The sequence below is a fragment of the Miscanthus floridulus genome, chromosome 7 (genome assembly GCF_019320115.1).
Source record: "Miscanthus floridulus cultivar M001 chromosome 7, ASM1932011v1, whole genome shotgun sequence".
Classification (NCBI taxonomy): Eukaryota; Viridiplantae; Streptophyta; class Magnoliopsida; order Poales; family Poaceae; genus Miscanthus; species Miscanthus floridulus.
This window is the reverse complement of record NC_089586.1, coordinates 23,741,036-23,759,077: the sequence shown is the minus strand read 5'-3', so window position 1 is coordinate 23,759,077 and position 18,042 is coordinate 23,741,036. Positions and strand designations below refer to the sequence as shown.

The 18,042-nt window shown below is 43.3% G+C and overlaps 1 protein-coding gene across 1 annotated transcript; it reads left to right on the top strand.

The window, feature by feature from the left end:
* The first annotated feature begins 1,099 nt into the window (after positions 1–1,099).
* LOC136462846 (protein RGF1 INDUCIBLE TRANSCRIPTION FACTOR 1-like) lies at positions 1,100–2,958 on the top strand. Its single transcript, XM_066461894.1, has 4 exons — positions 1,100–1,539; positions 1,635–1,883; positions 1,973–2,113; positions 2,363–2,958. Exons 1-4 carry the CDS (start codon positions 1,531–1,533, stop codon positions 2,675–2,677), a joined length of 714 nt encoding a protein of 237 aa, XP_066317991.1. The 5' UTR covers positions 1,100–1,530; the 3' UTR covers positions 2,678–2,958.
* Positions 2,959–18,042: the final 15,084 nt, after the last annotated feature.

Here is an 18,042-nt window from a genome sequence, read left to right as displayed (position 1 = left end):
AAAAAGTATGGCTTATAAGCTAAGCGAACATGGCGCATATCATCAGAAAGTAACTATAATCGCACTAGCAATTCCATTCAAACCATACAAATCTGTATTCGAGACAAAAACAGCTGAAGGGTGAAAAGAATACAGATTCCCCAAAACAATTCACAGAATACACAACCCAAGCAGATTTTGTAGTGTACCATTTGAAGTTTAAAACTCAAGTAAAACAGAACCTATCCTGTAGCAAACACGATGGGGGCAAAGCCCAAGGCAGTAATTTGTTAGTGGAGGCTGTCGATTTGTATTGTATGGATGTGTTGCCCAAGAAAGGCCGTACTCGTCCCCACACATAAGGCTCCAAACAAGGAATCAAAGTGGCTCCTTGGGCACTGCATATTTTTTTTGTTTAAGAGAGGTGAGCTCTGGTGCCAAGGCTAGAGATTTGAGCTTTAGTCATAAGTTAAAAAGTTGGCACAAGGGTTGGGAAACACTAGAAACAGCATCCACGTTCGCCTCACCTCCCCACCTCCCCTTTCTTCTCTCCAGAATTGTTTTTGTGTGTTTTGTTGGCTAACTATGTACATGTCACATTAGCCCAATCTCCAAGAGATGCAAAGGATCTATTTGGTAAAACTTCAGGCCTTGGTGTGTTCCAATGTCAACACAACTGAACTTGCGAAATATTTCCTTTTCTGTTTGTTGGAAGAAGGGGGAATGTTATCATATTGGCATTTATAAATTCAACATCAAGAATTAACAAGAATTAGTAAGATTTTAACTTACAATAATCTGCTCTGCATGGTAACTTGTCATGATTCTGAAGATTATGATATCATATAAATTTATATAGTGATACAGTAATTGACCACTTGTCCAAGTTATCACATTGGGCATTAGAAATTCATGATTGTGGTCATGGAAAACTAAATACTCAATCCTGACACAGTTTATTTGAACTAGTTTTGAAAATTGAAGCAACGCCTGTCAACTGTGAAATTCTCCCCCCAAAAAAAGAATTATCTGCCTGTCAACTGTGAAATTCTCCAAATTTAAAAAAAAAAGGAATTATCTGTTTCAGGATTAACATGGTGATACTATCAATGAAATAAAATAGGCATTCTATGGCAAGGGAAAGTGTGTCAAAATTATGTATGATCTCAGAGCAGCTATTACAAGATCAGCTACCCTTTTTTGATGTACAGCATCCCAGCACTTACAACAGCAATTACGGAACATGTTCTAAATTTGATTCATAAAGTAACTACACATGCCTATCACTCTGTCTTAAAGCAAGGTGCATTCCACGATAGTGCCATAGATTAAGGAGTCAATTGTCAAAAGCCTGAGTGATGCAAATATATAGCCCCCTCTCCTGGTTCTCATTAATACTTCTTATAGCACACTACACACCCCACCTCCCATCCTTCATAGCTCTAATACGCGGCTCTCTCTCTCTGTCTCTCTCTCTCTCCCTTCTTCAAAACTCCCCACCCCATCCAACCTAGAACACACACAACACAAGAGGGCTTTACAACTGCATACATGATCATGGTAAGGATTCTAACCTTCTTCATGTTTTCCTCTGAATTCTCGTATGAATTCGCCATTTATTGATGCAACAAACGTATGGAATTGTGCAACATCAGCAGGCAATGTGGAAGCCAGCATGGTTAGAGGCCCTTAACACACAGAAGTTCTTCGTTGCATGCTCTTTCCATGAGCACGCCAAGAAGAACGAGAAGAACATCTGTTGCCTTGACTGCTGCACCAGCATCTGCCCACACTGTGTGGCAGCACACCGTGTACACCGGCTCCTGCAGGTGCGGCGATACGTCTACCATGATGTTGTCCGGCTGGAGGACCTGGAGAAGCTTATTGATTGCTCTAGTGTTCAGGTATATCAATTATGCATGCATGTAAGTCTGCTATTGTTCTGAGGTTCAAGATGCAAGAAGGCTTGTAATTCTGTATCAACGTGGTGCAGTCTTATACCATTAACAGCTCTAAGGTTGTTTTCCTGAAGAAGAGACCACAGAATAGGCAATTCAAGGGATCAGGGAATATCTGCACCTCCTGCGACAGGAGCCTTCAAGAACCGTATTTCCACTGCTCTCTGGATTGCAAGGTGATTAACTCGAACTAATAAGCTATGGTTATCCTATGCGACTTTATGTAACTGAATTATGGTGGCTGAGAAAATAAAACAGCATAATTCATGCTAAATGAGAGGAGCAGAACAATTATGATCTAAAAGGTCCTTAGCAAGAGCAGTATTTGAACTTGTTTGTCATGCAATATCCACGTATGCCAGTTTCTAAAAGGTCCTTAGAAAGACATGCTATGAAAATTGTTTGATAATCTGCATCATTTTCAGGTAGAGTATATACTACGGCAGAAGAAAAATTTGTCAGCATACTTGCGCCCATGCAAGACCTTGCAGCTTGGCCCTGACTTCTTCATTCCTCATGATGCTGATGATGACACAACTCACTCAACCCTTGTTGATGTTGATGAGCCCATGGGATCATCGGACTCTGAGAATTTGAGTGCGCCATGCACAAATTTTGCTCGGAAAAAACGGAGTGGACCATATATTTGTGCACGGTCTGCAAACAGTGTGTCTGATGAAGACATGGCCACAAATATGAGCAGAAGGAAAGGGGTTCCTCATAGATCGCCTTTGTGCTAAATAAATTCAAAAATTAACTATTTTTCCTTTTCTTTACTTCTTTCAGGTTCTTTATCTCTTGGACTAAACTGGTGCAATACTGATAGAATTTTGTCTCAATACAACCATGTGATTAAAATACATCACTAGAGGCAATTGTACTCGAATTCTTCAAGTAGGTGCACCAGTTTATATATATGTATGCTTTAACATAGTTCATGTTATCCCCTTTTTCGAAGTTCTTTAAGTATGCTGTTATTCGCTCAGAAAACCAAAAGTTTTTAGTAGGTCATTAACTAAGATTAATATCTAGACATGGTATCATTATGTCATTGTTCTTAGAGTTAAATGCATGGTAGGTCCTTAAACTTGTATGGGGGTGTCACTTAGGTCCACAAACTCTCAAAATGTATTTCTGGCATCCTAAAGTTGTCTAAGTATGTCATTTAGGTCCACGAGCCTACGTGGCATCGTCAGCGTGGCGCTGACAGTTCACAAGAGTAGACGTGGCGGCACTCCTCGACGTCGCCTGGTCCCAGGATGCGCGCACCGCGCTCAGGCTCGTCTGCGGCCTGGGCAAGGGTGACAAGGAAGGCTTCTACGCTCGTCACGACATACGCGGATCCAATAATCTACCAATGCAACTTGCAACGCATGCATGTGTCCGCGTGCGCATGAACTCCATTGCTAGCTGTTGGCTCTCCATCCGATAGCACTAGCACAGGTGTAGGGCTAGGGTAGGAGACATGGGGAGGGAGAGGGTCGCCTCGTCATGCGCGCGTCGATCTACTGAGACGATCGCGCCAACCTCAGCCGCACGCTCAAGGTCGAGATCACCACCCTCGGTTGCCGCGTCAAGAACGTGCTCGTCATCATCATGGATGACAGCGTCGGCTGCGAGGGGGCAGCGACGTCTTGGAGCGCACAACGTCATTAGCTGCCAAGGACTCGAGAGCGGCGGCATCATCAGGCGCCGTCGGGCTCAAGCGGCAGCGCACGACGAGCCTCTCGACAATCCTAGAAAACAAGTCCATCTAAAAGCTAACATATACCCTCATCAATCAAATACTACGATTCGTTTTTCTACTTTCCCACATGAGTCCAACCAGGAGTACCTCAACATCTCGGACAAGCACTATGCTTACTGCGTCCGTGACCGGCTCCGCCGCGAGGTGCTGGTGCCGTTGCGCAAGGCCCTCGAGCTCTCGGAGGTTTACATGTGTGCGTGCAAGTTTGAAGCGCTGCCGTACTCACGGGTGGCATCCTTGGCAATGAACAAGTACAAGGTGTTCTAGAAGCACGACACACTACTGCAGAAACGCTTTTTAGGGGCGGCTCGTAACCCTTTGCAGGGGCGGTTTGGCCAGCCGCCCCTATCCAACCGTCTCTATAAATTATGCATTTGTCGGGGCGGTTCCTAGGCCACCCCTACAAATAGATTTGTAGGGATGGCTCGTGTTACCAGCCGCCCCTACAAATTGATTTGTAGGGGCGGCTGTAGTACCAGTCGTCTCTATAATACCTGTTTGTAGGGACGGTTCAATCTAGAACCGCCCTTACAGTACGTTTTCCCGCCAAAAAAATTCAAATTCGACCAGAACACTGTTTGTTTCCGCGTATTCCATCCAGCGTTTGCGTTGCCGAATGCCCCGCGACCAGCATTCCGAACCGCGTTCGTGTTGTCGAACGCCCCGCGACCAATATTCTGAACTGCGTTCGCGTTGCCGAACGCCCCGCGACCAGTGTTCCGAACCCCTTAGACTACAAGCACAAGAGTATTATATAAACTACAATTTAAAGTCCAATTCACAAGAATATATACAATCCATCATTAAATATACAAATTCCATAAACATTGTTATCAACGTCCTAGAGTTAGCCTTTCAGTCTCACAAAGGTGTTGGTACTGAGGATTTCTACCTAAGTCAGACTCTCGGTCATGGTAGGCACTTTTGACGTGTACAATCTGGTCCAATATGAAGTTGCAAAGGTCGTCGACGAGCTCTAAGAGTTGGTCATCCATGTATGGGTCTCTTTTCATTCTTTTCTCTTCTTTCCACTACAAGAGAACAAGTTTCGGTTTAGTATTTCATACCATGTACAAAGTTTTTATACTACGGATGAAGAGGTTCAAACTTACCCTTAAGGGGTGTCTCCTATAGGCACCGGTGTTACTCATCATAGAACATATATAGTATCCACAATATACACTCCCAGGCTTCTGCTTAGGGCAATGTGTGTTTTGCATATGAAAATATTAAGTAATGCTTTTGATAGCCATGTAATAGAGTACTGAAGAAGTAAGTTACACTTACCGCACATAGTATTTTTATAGCTAGCTTTTCTTTCCTTGATGGATCATGCCTTCCTCGATGATTAGTGACATAGAACCTAAATGCCTTGTTCGAATTATTTTAGCAAATACAACTTGTTAGTATCCAAAAGTGAACGTTACAAGTATGTATACAAACATATAAGCTAATGAGGATTGTCGATATGTATACGTCTTGAGAATCGATATGAAGTCTTTGTATGTCACCGGGTCCCTATCTAATGAATCAAAGACCCATGCCATGCTCCTCCTGACATCGACGGCTATACAAATCCAGTGGTTGCTGCATGGATTTAATCATAGAACTAGATAAGCTCTTTTGCATTGAATAAAATATATCAAACAAAGTTTTAAGTATAGAGTTGAACTTACTCGAAGTTGTATGGTAGCCATATAGTAGAGTGTTGTTGGAGAGTTTTGAAAGCTAGGGCAATGTATGCCGCAACCTTAAGGGACTCTTCCCTTAGTTTCGCCGTACGGATGTGCTCTTTCTCTCGAAGAGTCTTTGCAACAGCTAGCTCTTTGGCATCTAGTTTCCACTGTTTAGGATAATTAAAATGTGTTTGGGCTATAACTTGAGGGTCTATATACCCGACTTTCACACTTGGCATTTGTTTGACAATGTGCACTTGCATTCTACAAATCACGGCGTGGGTTAGTTACAACAAAATTCAAAGATTGCACTCATATCATATCGGGAGGACAAGGACTTATAGGCACCACGTGCGAATTAGATTCATCTTCATTGCTCCCAGGTGAAAGCATGTCTGCATGTCATTGAAGTCAAAGACAATTTTCCTAGCTAGGCTTCCAAATGTGCCGGTGGGGAAGCATGCTTGTATGAGGTCTATGCTCTTTGAGAGAACACGCAAGTACCAATCATGGAACCTTCGCATTCCAAGTGGTAGGCGCTGGATGTCCTGGTTTGGTAGGAAGGACTTGCCTCTTTCATATGTTTTTGGACAATCCTTTGACCATTTGATGGCATCAACATTTGGATAATGTTTTATAATTTGGTGGAGTTTGCTAGTGACGGCCTCCTTAGAACCCCATGATGGGACTTTTTTTAACTTGGTTCTCAGGCTTGAACTGGTCATGGGAATACCACTTGGACACCGACGAAACATCTTTCAGCGGAACATAAACTGACCTTAAGGTGATTGGATGCTTCTTTTGAAGTTCCCATTCAGTTACGTCCTCATCTTCTTGTGTATCACCTTCTTCAGGAGGCACTTGTTGTTCATGTATCGGTTGTGCTTGTTGAGAAGACTGTAGCATCTCATCATGCACTTGCTCAGTATGAGCTAGAGAAGGTTGTGGCATCTCATCAGGCACATGCTCACTAGGAGGCGGGGAAGAATGTGGCATCTCAGGAATGTGGTGGTCACAAGACGGTGAAAATATCTCCCCAACCTCAACAACTTGCTCCAAATTTGGGGTAGGGGGAGGTGGTGAAGAAGCAATCAATATAATGTCCCATTTGTGCCAAAGGATGAACTGCCCCATAACGTCTCTGAGTAACACCAGCCCCTCAGGAGTTGCGTAGTCTATCCTCCACTGCATGAACTCGGGCTTCACAGTATGCACCTCAACCCTAGTGTAGTCCAGTGGTATCTTATTATTGTGGTGTAAGCCATCGGGAGGATGTGCCACATCCGCTGCCACCTCCATCATAGTGTTTTACCGACCACTGAGAAACACCAAGGTGCAACTAGTTGGTTCCCGTATGCGATCGATGGGGGTTGTGGCTACAGTGGAACCTTGACTGCTAGGAACTTTTAGAGGGCTACCAACTAATGTTAGTTCTTCCGATAGCGTCACTAATATCCATGGCTCTATAGACAGTCCTTGCTCCTCCAGCACCTTCGCAACTAGAGCCTTCACTTGGAGCTCAAGATTAGTCTCCCGGTCTCTGCCATGTTTCTTGTACATGTGTCTATCCTCTTCGAATCCTTGCTTCTAGGTCATCCTTTTCCCTAGCCCCCTGGCGCGGCCCGTGTGCTCCTTGTTTCCCAAGCCAAGGCTAAGCTCGTCTCTCTCTCTGGAAGGATTGAATGAGCCCTTCTCCTTGTCTTCAGCATATTTTAGTATCCTTGATACTGCCTCTTAGGTCTCTGGCTTATCAAACTTAAGATTACCGCTGGATGATTCTGTACTGCTCGCATATATCTAATTCCTTGAGCATACCTTTAAATTTGTCACATCGATATTCCCAGCAGCTGTGGCCTCTTCGTCCATCTTCCTAAACTGCTCTTCTTTGGCATAGTAGCCACCGGGGCCTAGATGATGGTGGTGTTTGTTCCTCTTTGCCAGCTCGGTGTTACAGGCACTGAGCTCCAATGCCTTTGGTGAAGTCTTTTGAGCCACGAGCTCCTCCCATTGTGAAGGGTTGAGATGGCGACTAGAGGGGGGTGAATAGTCTTTTCTAAAACTTAATTGCGTCGACTAACTGATACAAATGCAGAATTAAAACTATCGATCTAGCCAAGACTACACCCCACTATATATGTTCACTAGCACCTTGCAAAGATAACAATTATGCAACAAAGGTGCCGGGCTAGTTAGAGCTCTCCTAAACAATTCTAGGAGCAAGGTTACACAAACCTATGCCACTAGTACTTTAAGCGACAAGGGAGCTCCTACACATGCTAGTAAGCAAAAGCATAAAGCCAACTAAGCTCACTAGCAATGCTCAATAACAAGGCAACCAATGCCTAATTAGAGAGCGCAAATACTTAGCTACACAAACTAAGCAATGTGACTAACAAGGTTACTAAAACCAAATTAGTCACGCAAGGGAGCTACTTCTATGCTACACAAGCAAGAAGGTAATTAGCAAGCTACACAAGCTATCTAATTACAAGAGCAACTACACAAGCTTAATATGTATAAAAGTAATTGCAAGCTTGTGTAACGGGGATGCAAACCAACGGGAAGAATAAGGTTGACACGATGATTTTTCTCCCGAGGTTCACGTGTTTGCCAACACGCTAGTCCCCGTTGTGTCGACCGCTCACTTGGTGGTTCGGTGGCTAATTAGCATCACCCGCTAAGCCCGCACGTCGGGCGCCGCAAGAACCTACCCCTTGAGTGAGGGTAGCTCAATGACACGCTTTACTAGAGTTGCTCTTCGCGGCTCCCGCGGGGCGAGCACAATGCCCCTCACAAGCACTTCTCCGGAGCGCCGCACAAGCTTCTTGCGCGCTTCGACGGAGACCACCACCAAGCCATCTAGGAGGTGGCAACCTCCAAGAGTAACAAGCACCACCGGCTTGCAACTCGATCACCTAGTGCCACTCGATGCAACCTCATGATGTAATCGCACTAGAATCGCTCACTCACACAATCGAATGATCACTATCAAGTATATGTGTGATGGAGGGCTCCTAAGCACTCTCAAGCATGGACACAAAGTCCCCCAAGGTGCTCCACACCAGCCATGGCCGAGGGCCACTTCTATTTATAGCCCCAGGGGCTAAACTAGCCGTTACCCCTTCACTGGGCAACGGTCAGGCCGACCGGACGCTCCGGTCGTGTTGACCGGACGCTGGACCTCAGCGTCCGGTCGCCCACAGACGACCACGTGTCCCGGTTCCAACGGTCACTTGACCTGACCGGACGCTCTAGCTTCAACTGACTGAACGCTGGACCCTCAGCGTCCGGTCGTTTCCAGTAAGCTCCCGAGCATGACCGGACGCGTCCGGTCGAACGCGATCGGACGCAGCCAGCGTCCGGTCACACTCCAGCGACTGCTACACTCCACGTTAGTGTGACCAGACGCAGCCTGCCAGCGTCCGGTGCATTCAGATCCAGCGTCCGGTCAGTTGACCGACGCCAGCATCTTCTCCATTCTCTTCACCCTTGCTCAAGTGTGCTAACCACAAGAATTTGCATCCGGCACAATAGAAAATAGACATTCCATTTTCCCGAAAGCGCCGAATCCTGCCTCACAAGCTCGGCGGGAGGGAGAGAGGGACCCAAACCCATCTCACCCCTACAAACACCACCGCCTTTGTAAATGTGCCAACACCATCAAGTGTACACCACCATGTGTATGTGTGTTAGCATTTTCACAATCATTTTCCAAAGGATGTTAGCCACTCAACTTGCCACGCCACTCGATCCTAGCGACAATGCAAAGTTAGATCACTCGAGTGGCACTAGATGACCGATATGCAAACAAGTTTGCCCCTCTTGATAGTACGGCCATCTATCCTAAACCCGGTCATAAACTTCTCTACACACCTATGACCGGTGAAATGAAATGACCTAGGTTATACCTTTGCCTTGCGCATTCCATTCCATCTCCTCCAATGTTGATGCAACACATGCACCAACACGATCAACAATGATATGATCCACTTCATATCATCATATGATCATATTGGTTCATCAATCTTGACTCTACTTGCTCTTCACCATTGCCATCGTCCATCAGCGCCAAGTCTTGCTCAAGCTTCACCGCCACGCGGTCCATCACTCCAAAGCCTTCGACTTGCCCTTCACGCTTGCAACCGGTCCATCAAGCCAAGTCTTGTCTTGATCTTCTCCACCTTGATCACACGACTCAATGTCATGTCTCATGTGCAATAAGCTCCTTCATCATCACATGTGTGAGCTTTGCAACATCTCCAAGCCATTTTCACCTCCATGGCATATGTTGCTCACACACATGTACCTGTGGACTAATCACCTATGTATCTCACATAAACACAATTAGTCCACCTAAGTTGTCACTCAATTACCAAAACCAAACAAGGACCTTTCACATTGGCTAGGAGTTATTTTGCTGAACTCGTTGGAGGGAGTTAACCCCCTTTGGATATACTTTGTGTTGAGCTCCGACCTCCAACGTCGGAATGACTCTCCCATCATCCTAAAAGCATTTTTTACCAGTTCATGCTTACCCTCCGAAAATCTAAAATTGAGCTTCAACTGCCTATCTCATAGTGCATTCTTTTTGTTCTCTGGTATCTCTTTCCAGTTAGGGATTGCTAGGTTCAATTTATCTCTTAGTAGGACCCCGATCGCATTATGAAATCGTCCTCTTAATTCCTTTGGCTTAAGGATCTTCCCTGCTGGCTCGACCTCTGTTATCACATAGCATGCCTTATCTAGATATAGATTTCCTTTTCTATCCCCTCATTTCCTCTTAGGCTTGGTAGTCATGGTTGTGTCTTGAGGTTGTGGAGCAGAGGTATCGTGATCCGTCTCTGTGGTTGTTGCCTCTGCTCTCCTTTTCTCTACTCCGTCTTGTCCAGCGAGATGTCATGGACATCGATGTCGTCATTTCTGAGTTTCAGGAGGGACCTGTATATACGACAGGTCAAAGTGTTAGCAGAGGTAACACAACCAAAGCTTTAGCAAAATTTACAAGCTAAGGCTTTTTTCCTACCTCCTCGTTTGGGTCAAAATCCTTGTCCAAATCTTCCTCCGTTGGCCTCCTTCTGGCTTCACATGGGAAAGGATCCTCGGGACTTACATATCCCTCTTCTGAGTCCTTATCATCATCATCAACTTCTTCACCTTCAGCAGCCTCTCCTACTCTTCCTTCTGCTCCCCCTTCCTCCTCGTCACACTGCTCCTGAGTAAGCATCACTTCTAGATCCTTTTCTACGTCGTTATTGAACTATTCCTGAGTAAGCTGGTCCTCTAGTGCTTGCTCCTCATAGGTTGGCTGCTCATCATGCTCAGGGCATCGGGCTACACTATCTGGTGTCCACGACATTATTTCATGCTTTGTTCTAATAGATGCAAGAAAGTGTGCTTTAGGTACGCGAGAAGGTATAAGAAATCAAAAAGATCTATAAACCAAAGTAGTCCTATAAAACAACGATATATCAAAAAAACGAGAAGTAGCAGTAGTAGAGGCCTTAGAAACATGTCAATCATCATCTGATCTTGAACTTGGAGCATCAAGGCATCATAACAGAGAAGAGAGGAGAAGGTAATGTAGGGGCGACTGCTAATGATGCCAAGTTCCTCACAAGTTCTTGATTATTAGCTCATATTCCATATAATGTATGGACTTGGACAATTTCATCATTGGAAAAACAAAGGAGAGGAGAGGAGAGGGGAGATTTGGCAAAAAAAAAGCAACAACTGCTTAACAAACATAGAGGAAAAGGTGTAAAAAAAGCAGTTGCTGCTTTCCAAACATAGAGGATAGGAAAAGTGGCAAAAATAGAGGAGATGGGAGATTTGGCAACAAAAAAAAGTAGGTGCTGCTTCCCAAAAAAGCAACAGCTGCCATACTGACTTTGCTCGATCACACATGAACATCATATGCTTAATATCTTCCGAACCTGATAGGCAGATCAGATAATCAGAAGTAGTAGATAGTAGTGGTAGGGAAGTAGTAGAAGTAGTTGACAAAAGTACAAGTAGTTGATAGAAGACAGAAGTAGAAGTAGTAAACAGTAGTAGTAGGGAAGTAGTAGAAGTAGTAGAAGTAGTAGAAGTAGTAGAAGTAGCAAAAAAAGCTTATGGTAGAAGACAGAAGTAGAAGTAGTAAATATTAGTAGTAGGGAAGTAGTAGAAGTAGCAAAAAAAGCTTATAGTAGTAGGAGGAGGAGTAGAGTGGAGTAGAGGAGAGTAGTAGTAGAAGAGGAGTGGTAGAGTAGTAGGAGAAGAGTAGCCAGAAGGGCTGCCCGAAGCATAGAAGAGTAGCCAAAAAAGAGCAGTTCAGTCAAGCCAGAAAAGAGTGAGATAGAGACATAGCAAAGTAGTAAATATAGGAAAGCAGAGTAGTAGTAATTAGGTAGTAGTAGCTGCATAGCAAAGCAAGCAAAAGAGAGGAATGGAGTATAGTATAGAGTAGTAGCAGTAGTAAGAGAGCAGTAGCAGTAGTAAGAGTGCCACCAAACACAGGACTCAAACTGCTAAATAGAGAGACAGTAGTAGCCAAAACTAGACTCAAACTGAGAACAGCCATATCTCCTAAACTACTTGGCCAAATGCCACCAAATTTTAACACAAGCTAGTTTAGTAACTTAACTACAACTTTGGTATTCACATGATTCCCAGCAAACACCATTATCAAAGCCTAATTCACCAAGTGCTAGAAATTGTCCAGAATTATAAAAATGCTAAAATTAAATATTTACTTATTGATGAGGACATGGCACCTTTAGATACGAACAATGATTATAAGGTGCGCTCGTTCCTATATTTGCATAGTGGCTTTAGTTATAATTAACTTGGTTCCACATGTACATGTCACTATTTGAATGTAGGTACAAATATGTCTCAACGTGCAAGTTCATCAAAGTTGAACTTTTGGTTCGTCGACAGCCCGACAGTGCCTCATTGGGAAGGCCATAACTCATCCATCCGGAGTGCGATCGAGGTCAATGAGCACTTGATGGAAAGCTTGTTTGATAAGCTTTCAAATAGATCTAGTCCCATCTCAATATTACGTCGTCAAGGCCTCCAAATCACCAATATATTCTGTCACTATTTCTGGCGGGAGCTACACTGTCGTCATGGGCTTGTTAGACATCCTTGGGACCCAGGCCCAAGTTGGAGCACACCCCAAGAAGATGGAGAATGCCTAAGAGATGGCCTTGGACATCCTCCTCCTTGGCCACCACCTTAGGAGGCCAGCAAGGACGTCCAAGCCAAGCCAGAGGCCCAGTCCAATCCGAGTTCGAGTCTGCCTCGGCCGTCAGGACCAGTCTGCAATAAAACGGACGCCCAGGACGCATCCGAACTCCGTTTTCGATGATCCACATATGGATGGAAAGATAATTTGATAAGGAAGCCAATCCAAGTGGTTTCGTGTCAAAACCTCTTCAGAATCAACGGGAATCGTCAAAACAAGTCAGCGTCTAGAATCTGTCAGGGTGCTGCGACACCTACTTTTGGTCCGTTGGACCATGTATCGTGTTTGGGCCCATTAGGGGGGGACGTCCAGGGTAGGCGATGACCCTAAGACCTTTATAATCATACGTCGCCGCCGTCATTAGGTTTTGGGTTTTGCTTAGATTATTCTATCAAGAAACAGTTTCGCCATTCTTCGGTTTGTGAGACCCCAACTCGTGAGATTAATTTTTCATCTGTAATTTGGTTGCTTTCTTTCTTGTTCTTGCTTGTGTTCTTCGTTGCGCAGGCAGGGATTAGCCTTCTTGGCGAGATCAACCTGATCCGTGACTTGGTTGATAACCAGAGGAGCTGTGGTGCTAAGATTGTAGGGTTCGATCTTTCGATCTAAAGCCGGATCGGTGTGTCATTCTCCACTACAACGATAGTTATCTTGAACCTGACGGAAGATCAGGACCCCCGTCTACATTAAGTGGTAATCAGAGCTAAGGTATACCGTTAGGTTCACTTTTATTCCCTAGTTTGAGAGTTTCGTATTCGTCCTATAGTCCAGTGCCATACTTTATTTCCTATCCTAGAACCTTCCGCGCCATAGCCTTTGCATATTTCAGTTTCAGATTCTGTTGTTGAGTTTGTGTCCTAGGTCAAAGTCTTGTTGCTGGTTTAGATTGTGTTCTTTTCTAGTTTGTATTGATCCATCCACCCGCCGCTATTCCGTATCACCATCAATTTGCATCTTGTGTCCACTAAAACCCTTATTCGAGCAGCTTCCTTAAAACAGTCATAACTTTTGCATCTGAACTCGAAACGAGAAAAATTTTATATCTACGGAGAATGCCAGAAAATTTTAGATCTATTTCATCCCAGCTTTGCTGGGTTCGCAAAAATTAGATTTGCGAAATTCGATTAGGAAAATTGAGTTTCTGGGCCCACAAGTTTTGGTATGCTTTTTAGAGCACAGTCCTAATTTTTTATAGGCCACATCTTTTATTCAATTGAACTCAAATTTTTTATGGTTTATTCTTGTGTGCTCCTTGCTGAGAAAAAAATATCAAAAGAGCAAAAGCAAGAAAAAAAAGATTGGAAAAAAATAAAAGAAAAAAAATAGTAAAAGAGAATAGAAGATATCGAAAAGGAGCACATAAGGAACACTCAATAGCTCTATTGTTTGTGGTACCTTTTGCCTTGTTCATATCCGTTGCTACCTTTAATACTTGTTTCCTTTCATCCTTGTTTCCTCTCTTGTTTATCACAACTGGTGATAGGAACACGTATAGGCCAGCAACTAGGACAAGTGCTCTAGACATTTATTCAATATTGCTGTCTGTCACTGACTTGTGTGCCACATATACATATTTGTTTTTTTGCGTGCATCCCAAGCTCCACATATACTTCAGATCGGTACAGAAAAAGACCCTTGCAATCTTGGTGTCACACCCTCACAGGTATCACATATCAGCCACCGGTTGTACCGTCCACTGCTTTGCGTTGGTAAGAACCTTGTAAGAGCTTGATAAGGTATTTCCTTTTGCTATGATTTTGAGAGGCAGCACCACTCTACCTACGTAGTAGGATTATTAGGGATAACCTTCACTATTTGTTCCTTGTTTTTGTGTTTACAATGACAGGTTGTTCGTATCCACCGACTTATGATGGTATAGGTGCTGATGAGTACATGGAGTGGGAAATTACCATCGATAACATATTTGCTACTCGCTTTATGTGTCTAAGGAGAAAGGTAAAAAATGCAGCTAGTGTTTTGCTACATTCTGCTTTATCTTGGTGGGAGTCTTTAGATTCTTCTGATAAGCCTCAAACTTGGAATGATATGAAACTTCTTATGCGAGAAACCTTTGTTAATCCACCTCCTATTTTGACTTCATATGATGAGGTGCACCATTTAGAGGAAGAGTCTGTTGTTATTCCTCCTACTATGCCTAACCTTTTGCAGGACAATGTAGAAAAGAGCAAGGATGACATGACAGAAAATGAGAAGCTCACAGCCCCATGTGAAAATTCAGAACTATCAACTATTACCCCTGCTGAACATGAGAGCAAAGGTAATGCCCTTGATGTTAAACTCACAGAAGGTGAGAGTTCTCTTGATGTACTAAATTTTTCCACCAATCATGCTATGATAGAGCAAATTTTAGTGGAGCATTCGCTTGATTTACCTTTGTCACAAGATGATTTTGCTTGATGTTTCTTATGATGAAGATGACTTGCATGATGATATTTATGTTATACCCATGCAATCATTGAAGAATGATCACGCTATATGTGTGCTAAAAATGAGCACTTGTGCTAAAAATAGACTTGTTATTCATAATGCTAGTAAAGTTGATGAGCTGAAATTGTTGTCTTCTTTAAATACTTTGGGTTACATTGAATTTGATGTTCTGTGTAATCTTAGTTCTTTAGAGGAGAAACTTTATGCATATGCTGATTTGCCATGGTTCTCTAGACATACATATCATTTTATTGGAAAATATAATTGTAAAGGAGAGTATATGGTGCATCGTGTCTATATTTGTTCAAATCTGAAATCTCCTTATATTGTGCAAAAGTATGATCAACCAAAGGATTGCAATTGCTATAATCTTGTCATGTCAAGTTCCCCATAGTTTTGTTATAAAAAACATGTTAAATTTCAAGAAGGAGAGCAATGTTGGCTACTACCGACAACTTGTCCACCAGCTAAGCTCAAACCGAGGACAGTTTGTTGTCAAGAAGGGGAGGATGATGAGGACATGGCACCTTCAGATACGAACAATGATTATAAGGTGCGCTCGTTCCTATATTTGCATAGTGGCTTTAGTTATAATTCACTTGGTTCCACATGTACATGTCACTATTTGAATGTAGGTACAAATATGTCTCAACGTGCAAGTTCATCAAAGTTGAACTTTTGGTTCGTCGGCAGCCCGATAGTGCCTCATTGGGAAGGCCATAACTCATCCATCCGGAGTGCGATCGAGGTCAATGAGCACTTGATGGAAAGCTTGTTTGATAAGCTTTCAAATAGATCTGGTCCCATCTCAATATCACGTCGTCAAGGCCTCCAAATCACCAATATATTCTATCGCTATTTCTGGCAGGAGCTACATTGTCGTCATGAGCTTGTTAGACATCCTTGGGACCTAGGCCCAAGTTGGAGCATGCCCCAAGAAGGTGGAGAATGCCTAAGAGATGGCCTTGGATGTCCTCCTCCTTGGCCACCACCTTAGGAGGCCAGCAAGGACGTCCAAGCGAAGCCAGAGGCCCCAGTCCAATCTGAGTTCGAGTCTGCCTCGGCCGTCAGGACCAGTCTGCAATAAAATGGACGCCCTGGACACATCCGAACTCCATTTTCGATGATCCACATATGGATGGAAAGCTAATTTGATAAGGAAGCCAATACAAGTGGTTTCGTGTCAAAACCTCTTCGGAATCAACGGGAATCGTCAAAACAAATCAGCGTCCAGAATCTGCCAGGGTGCTGCGACACCTACTTTTGGTCCGTTGGACCGTGTATCGTGTTTGGGCCCATTAGGGGGGGCGTCCAGGGTAGGCGATGACCCTAAGACCTTTATAATCATACGTCGCCGCCGTCATTAGGTTTTGGGTTTTGCTTAGATTATTCTGTCAAGAAACAGTTTCGCCGTTCTTCGGTTTGTGAGACCCCAACTCGTGAGATTAATTTCCATCTGCAATTTGGTTGCTTTCTTTCTTGTTCTTGCTTGTGTTCTTCGTTGCGCAGGCAGGGGATTAGCCTTCTTGGCGAGGTCAACCTGGTCCGTGACTTGGTTGATAACCAGAGGAGCTGTGGTGCTAAGATTGCAGGGTTCGATCTTTCGATCTGAAGCCGGATCGGTGTGTCATTCTCCGCTACAATGATAGTTATCTTGAACCCTGACGGAAGATCGGGACCCCCCCGTCTACATTACTTATGTGCCAAACATAATTTCTGACCAAACCAAGTACATCACAAGTTCACACATAATATAAGATCACCATAAAGTAAGGTGTTCACCACCAATTCATTTTTTTAATGCCTTTCTTAATTTATTTAGTTATTTAAGTGGAATAATGAACATATATGAAAACCACACTATTTAATCTACAAAAATTACAGTTCATACTACATGTTCCAAATAGGCTACTGTAAAAATTTCTCTCAAAGTTACTAATAGAAACATCCTACACAAAAATAACAAGGCAGCAAGGCTGATTTTATCAATAGAAACATCCTACACAAAAATGCATAGTACCAGGGATTTAATACATAATATAAACATAAAGAAACACTAGCAAGTAGTAGTAATAAGAGTTGTAGGAGCAGACAGCAAGTACAGAGAAGATTAGTAGCATATCATCAGAAAGTAACTGTAATCTCACTAGCAATTCCATTCAAACCATACAAATTTGTATTCGAGACAAAAACAGCTGAAGGGTGAAAAGAATACAGATTCCCCAAAACAATTCACAGAATACACAACTCAAGCAGATTTTGTAGTGTACCATTTGAAGTTTAAAACTCAAGTAAAACAGAACCTATCCTGTAGCAAACACGATGGGGGCAAAGCCCAAGGCAGTAATTTGTTAGTGGAGGCTGTCGATTTGTATTGTATGGATGTGTTGCCCAAGAAAGGCCGTACTCGCCCCCACACATAAGGCTCCAAACAAGGAATCAAAGTGGCTCCTTGGGCACTGCATATTTTTTTTGTTTAAGAGAGGTGAGCTCTGGTGCCAAGGCTAGAGATTTGAGCTTTAGTCATAAGTTAAAAAGTTGGCACAAGGGTTGGGAAACACTAGAAACAGCATCCACGTTCGCCTCACCTCCCCACCTCCCCTTTCTTCTCTCCAGAATTGTTTTTGTGTGTTTTGTTGGCTAACTATGTACATGTCACATTAGCCCAATCTCCAAGAGATGCAAAGGATCTATTTGGTAAAACTTCAGGCCTTGGTGTGTTCCAATGTCAACACAACTGAACTTGCGAAATATTTCCTTTTCTGTTTGTTGGAAGAAGGGGGAATGTTATCATATTGGCATTTATAAATTCAACATCAAGAATTAACAAGAATTAGTAAGATTTTAACTTACAATAATCTGCTCTGCATGGTAACTTGTCATGATTCTGAAGATTATGATATCATATAAATTTATATAGTGATACAGTAATTGACCACTTGTCCAAGTTATCACATTGGGCATTAGAAATTCATGATTGTGGTCATGGAAAACTAAATACTC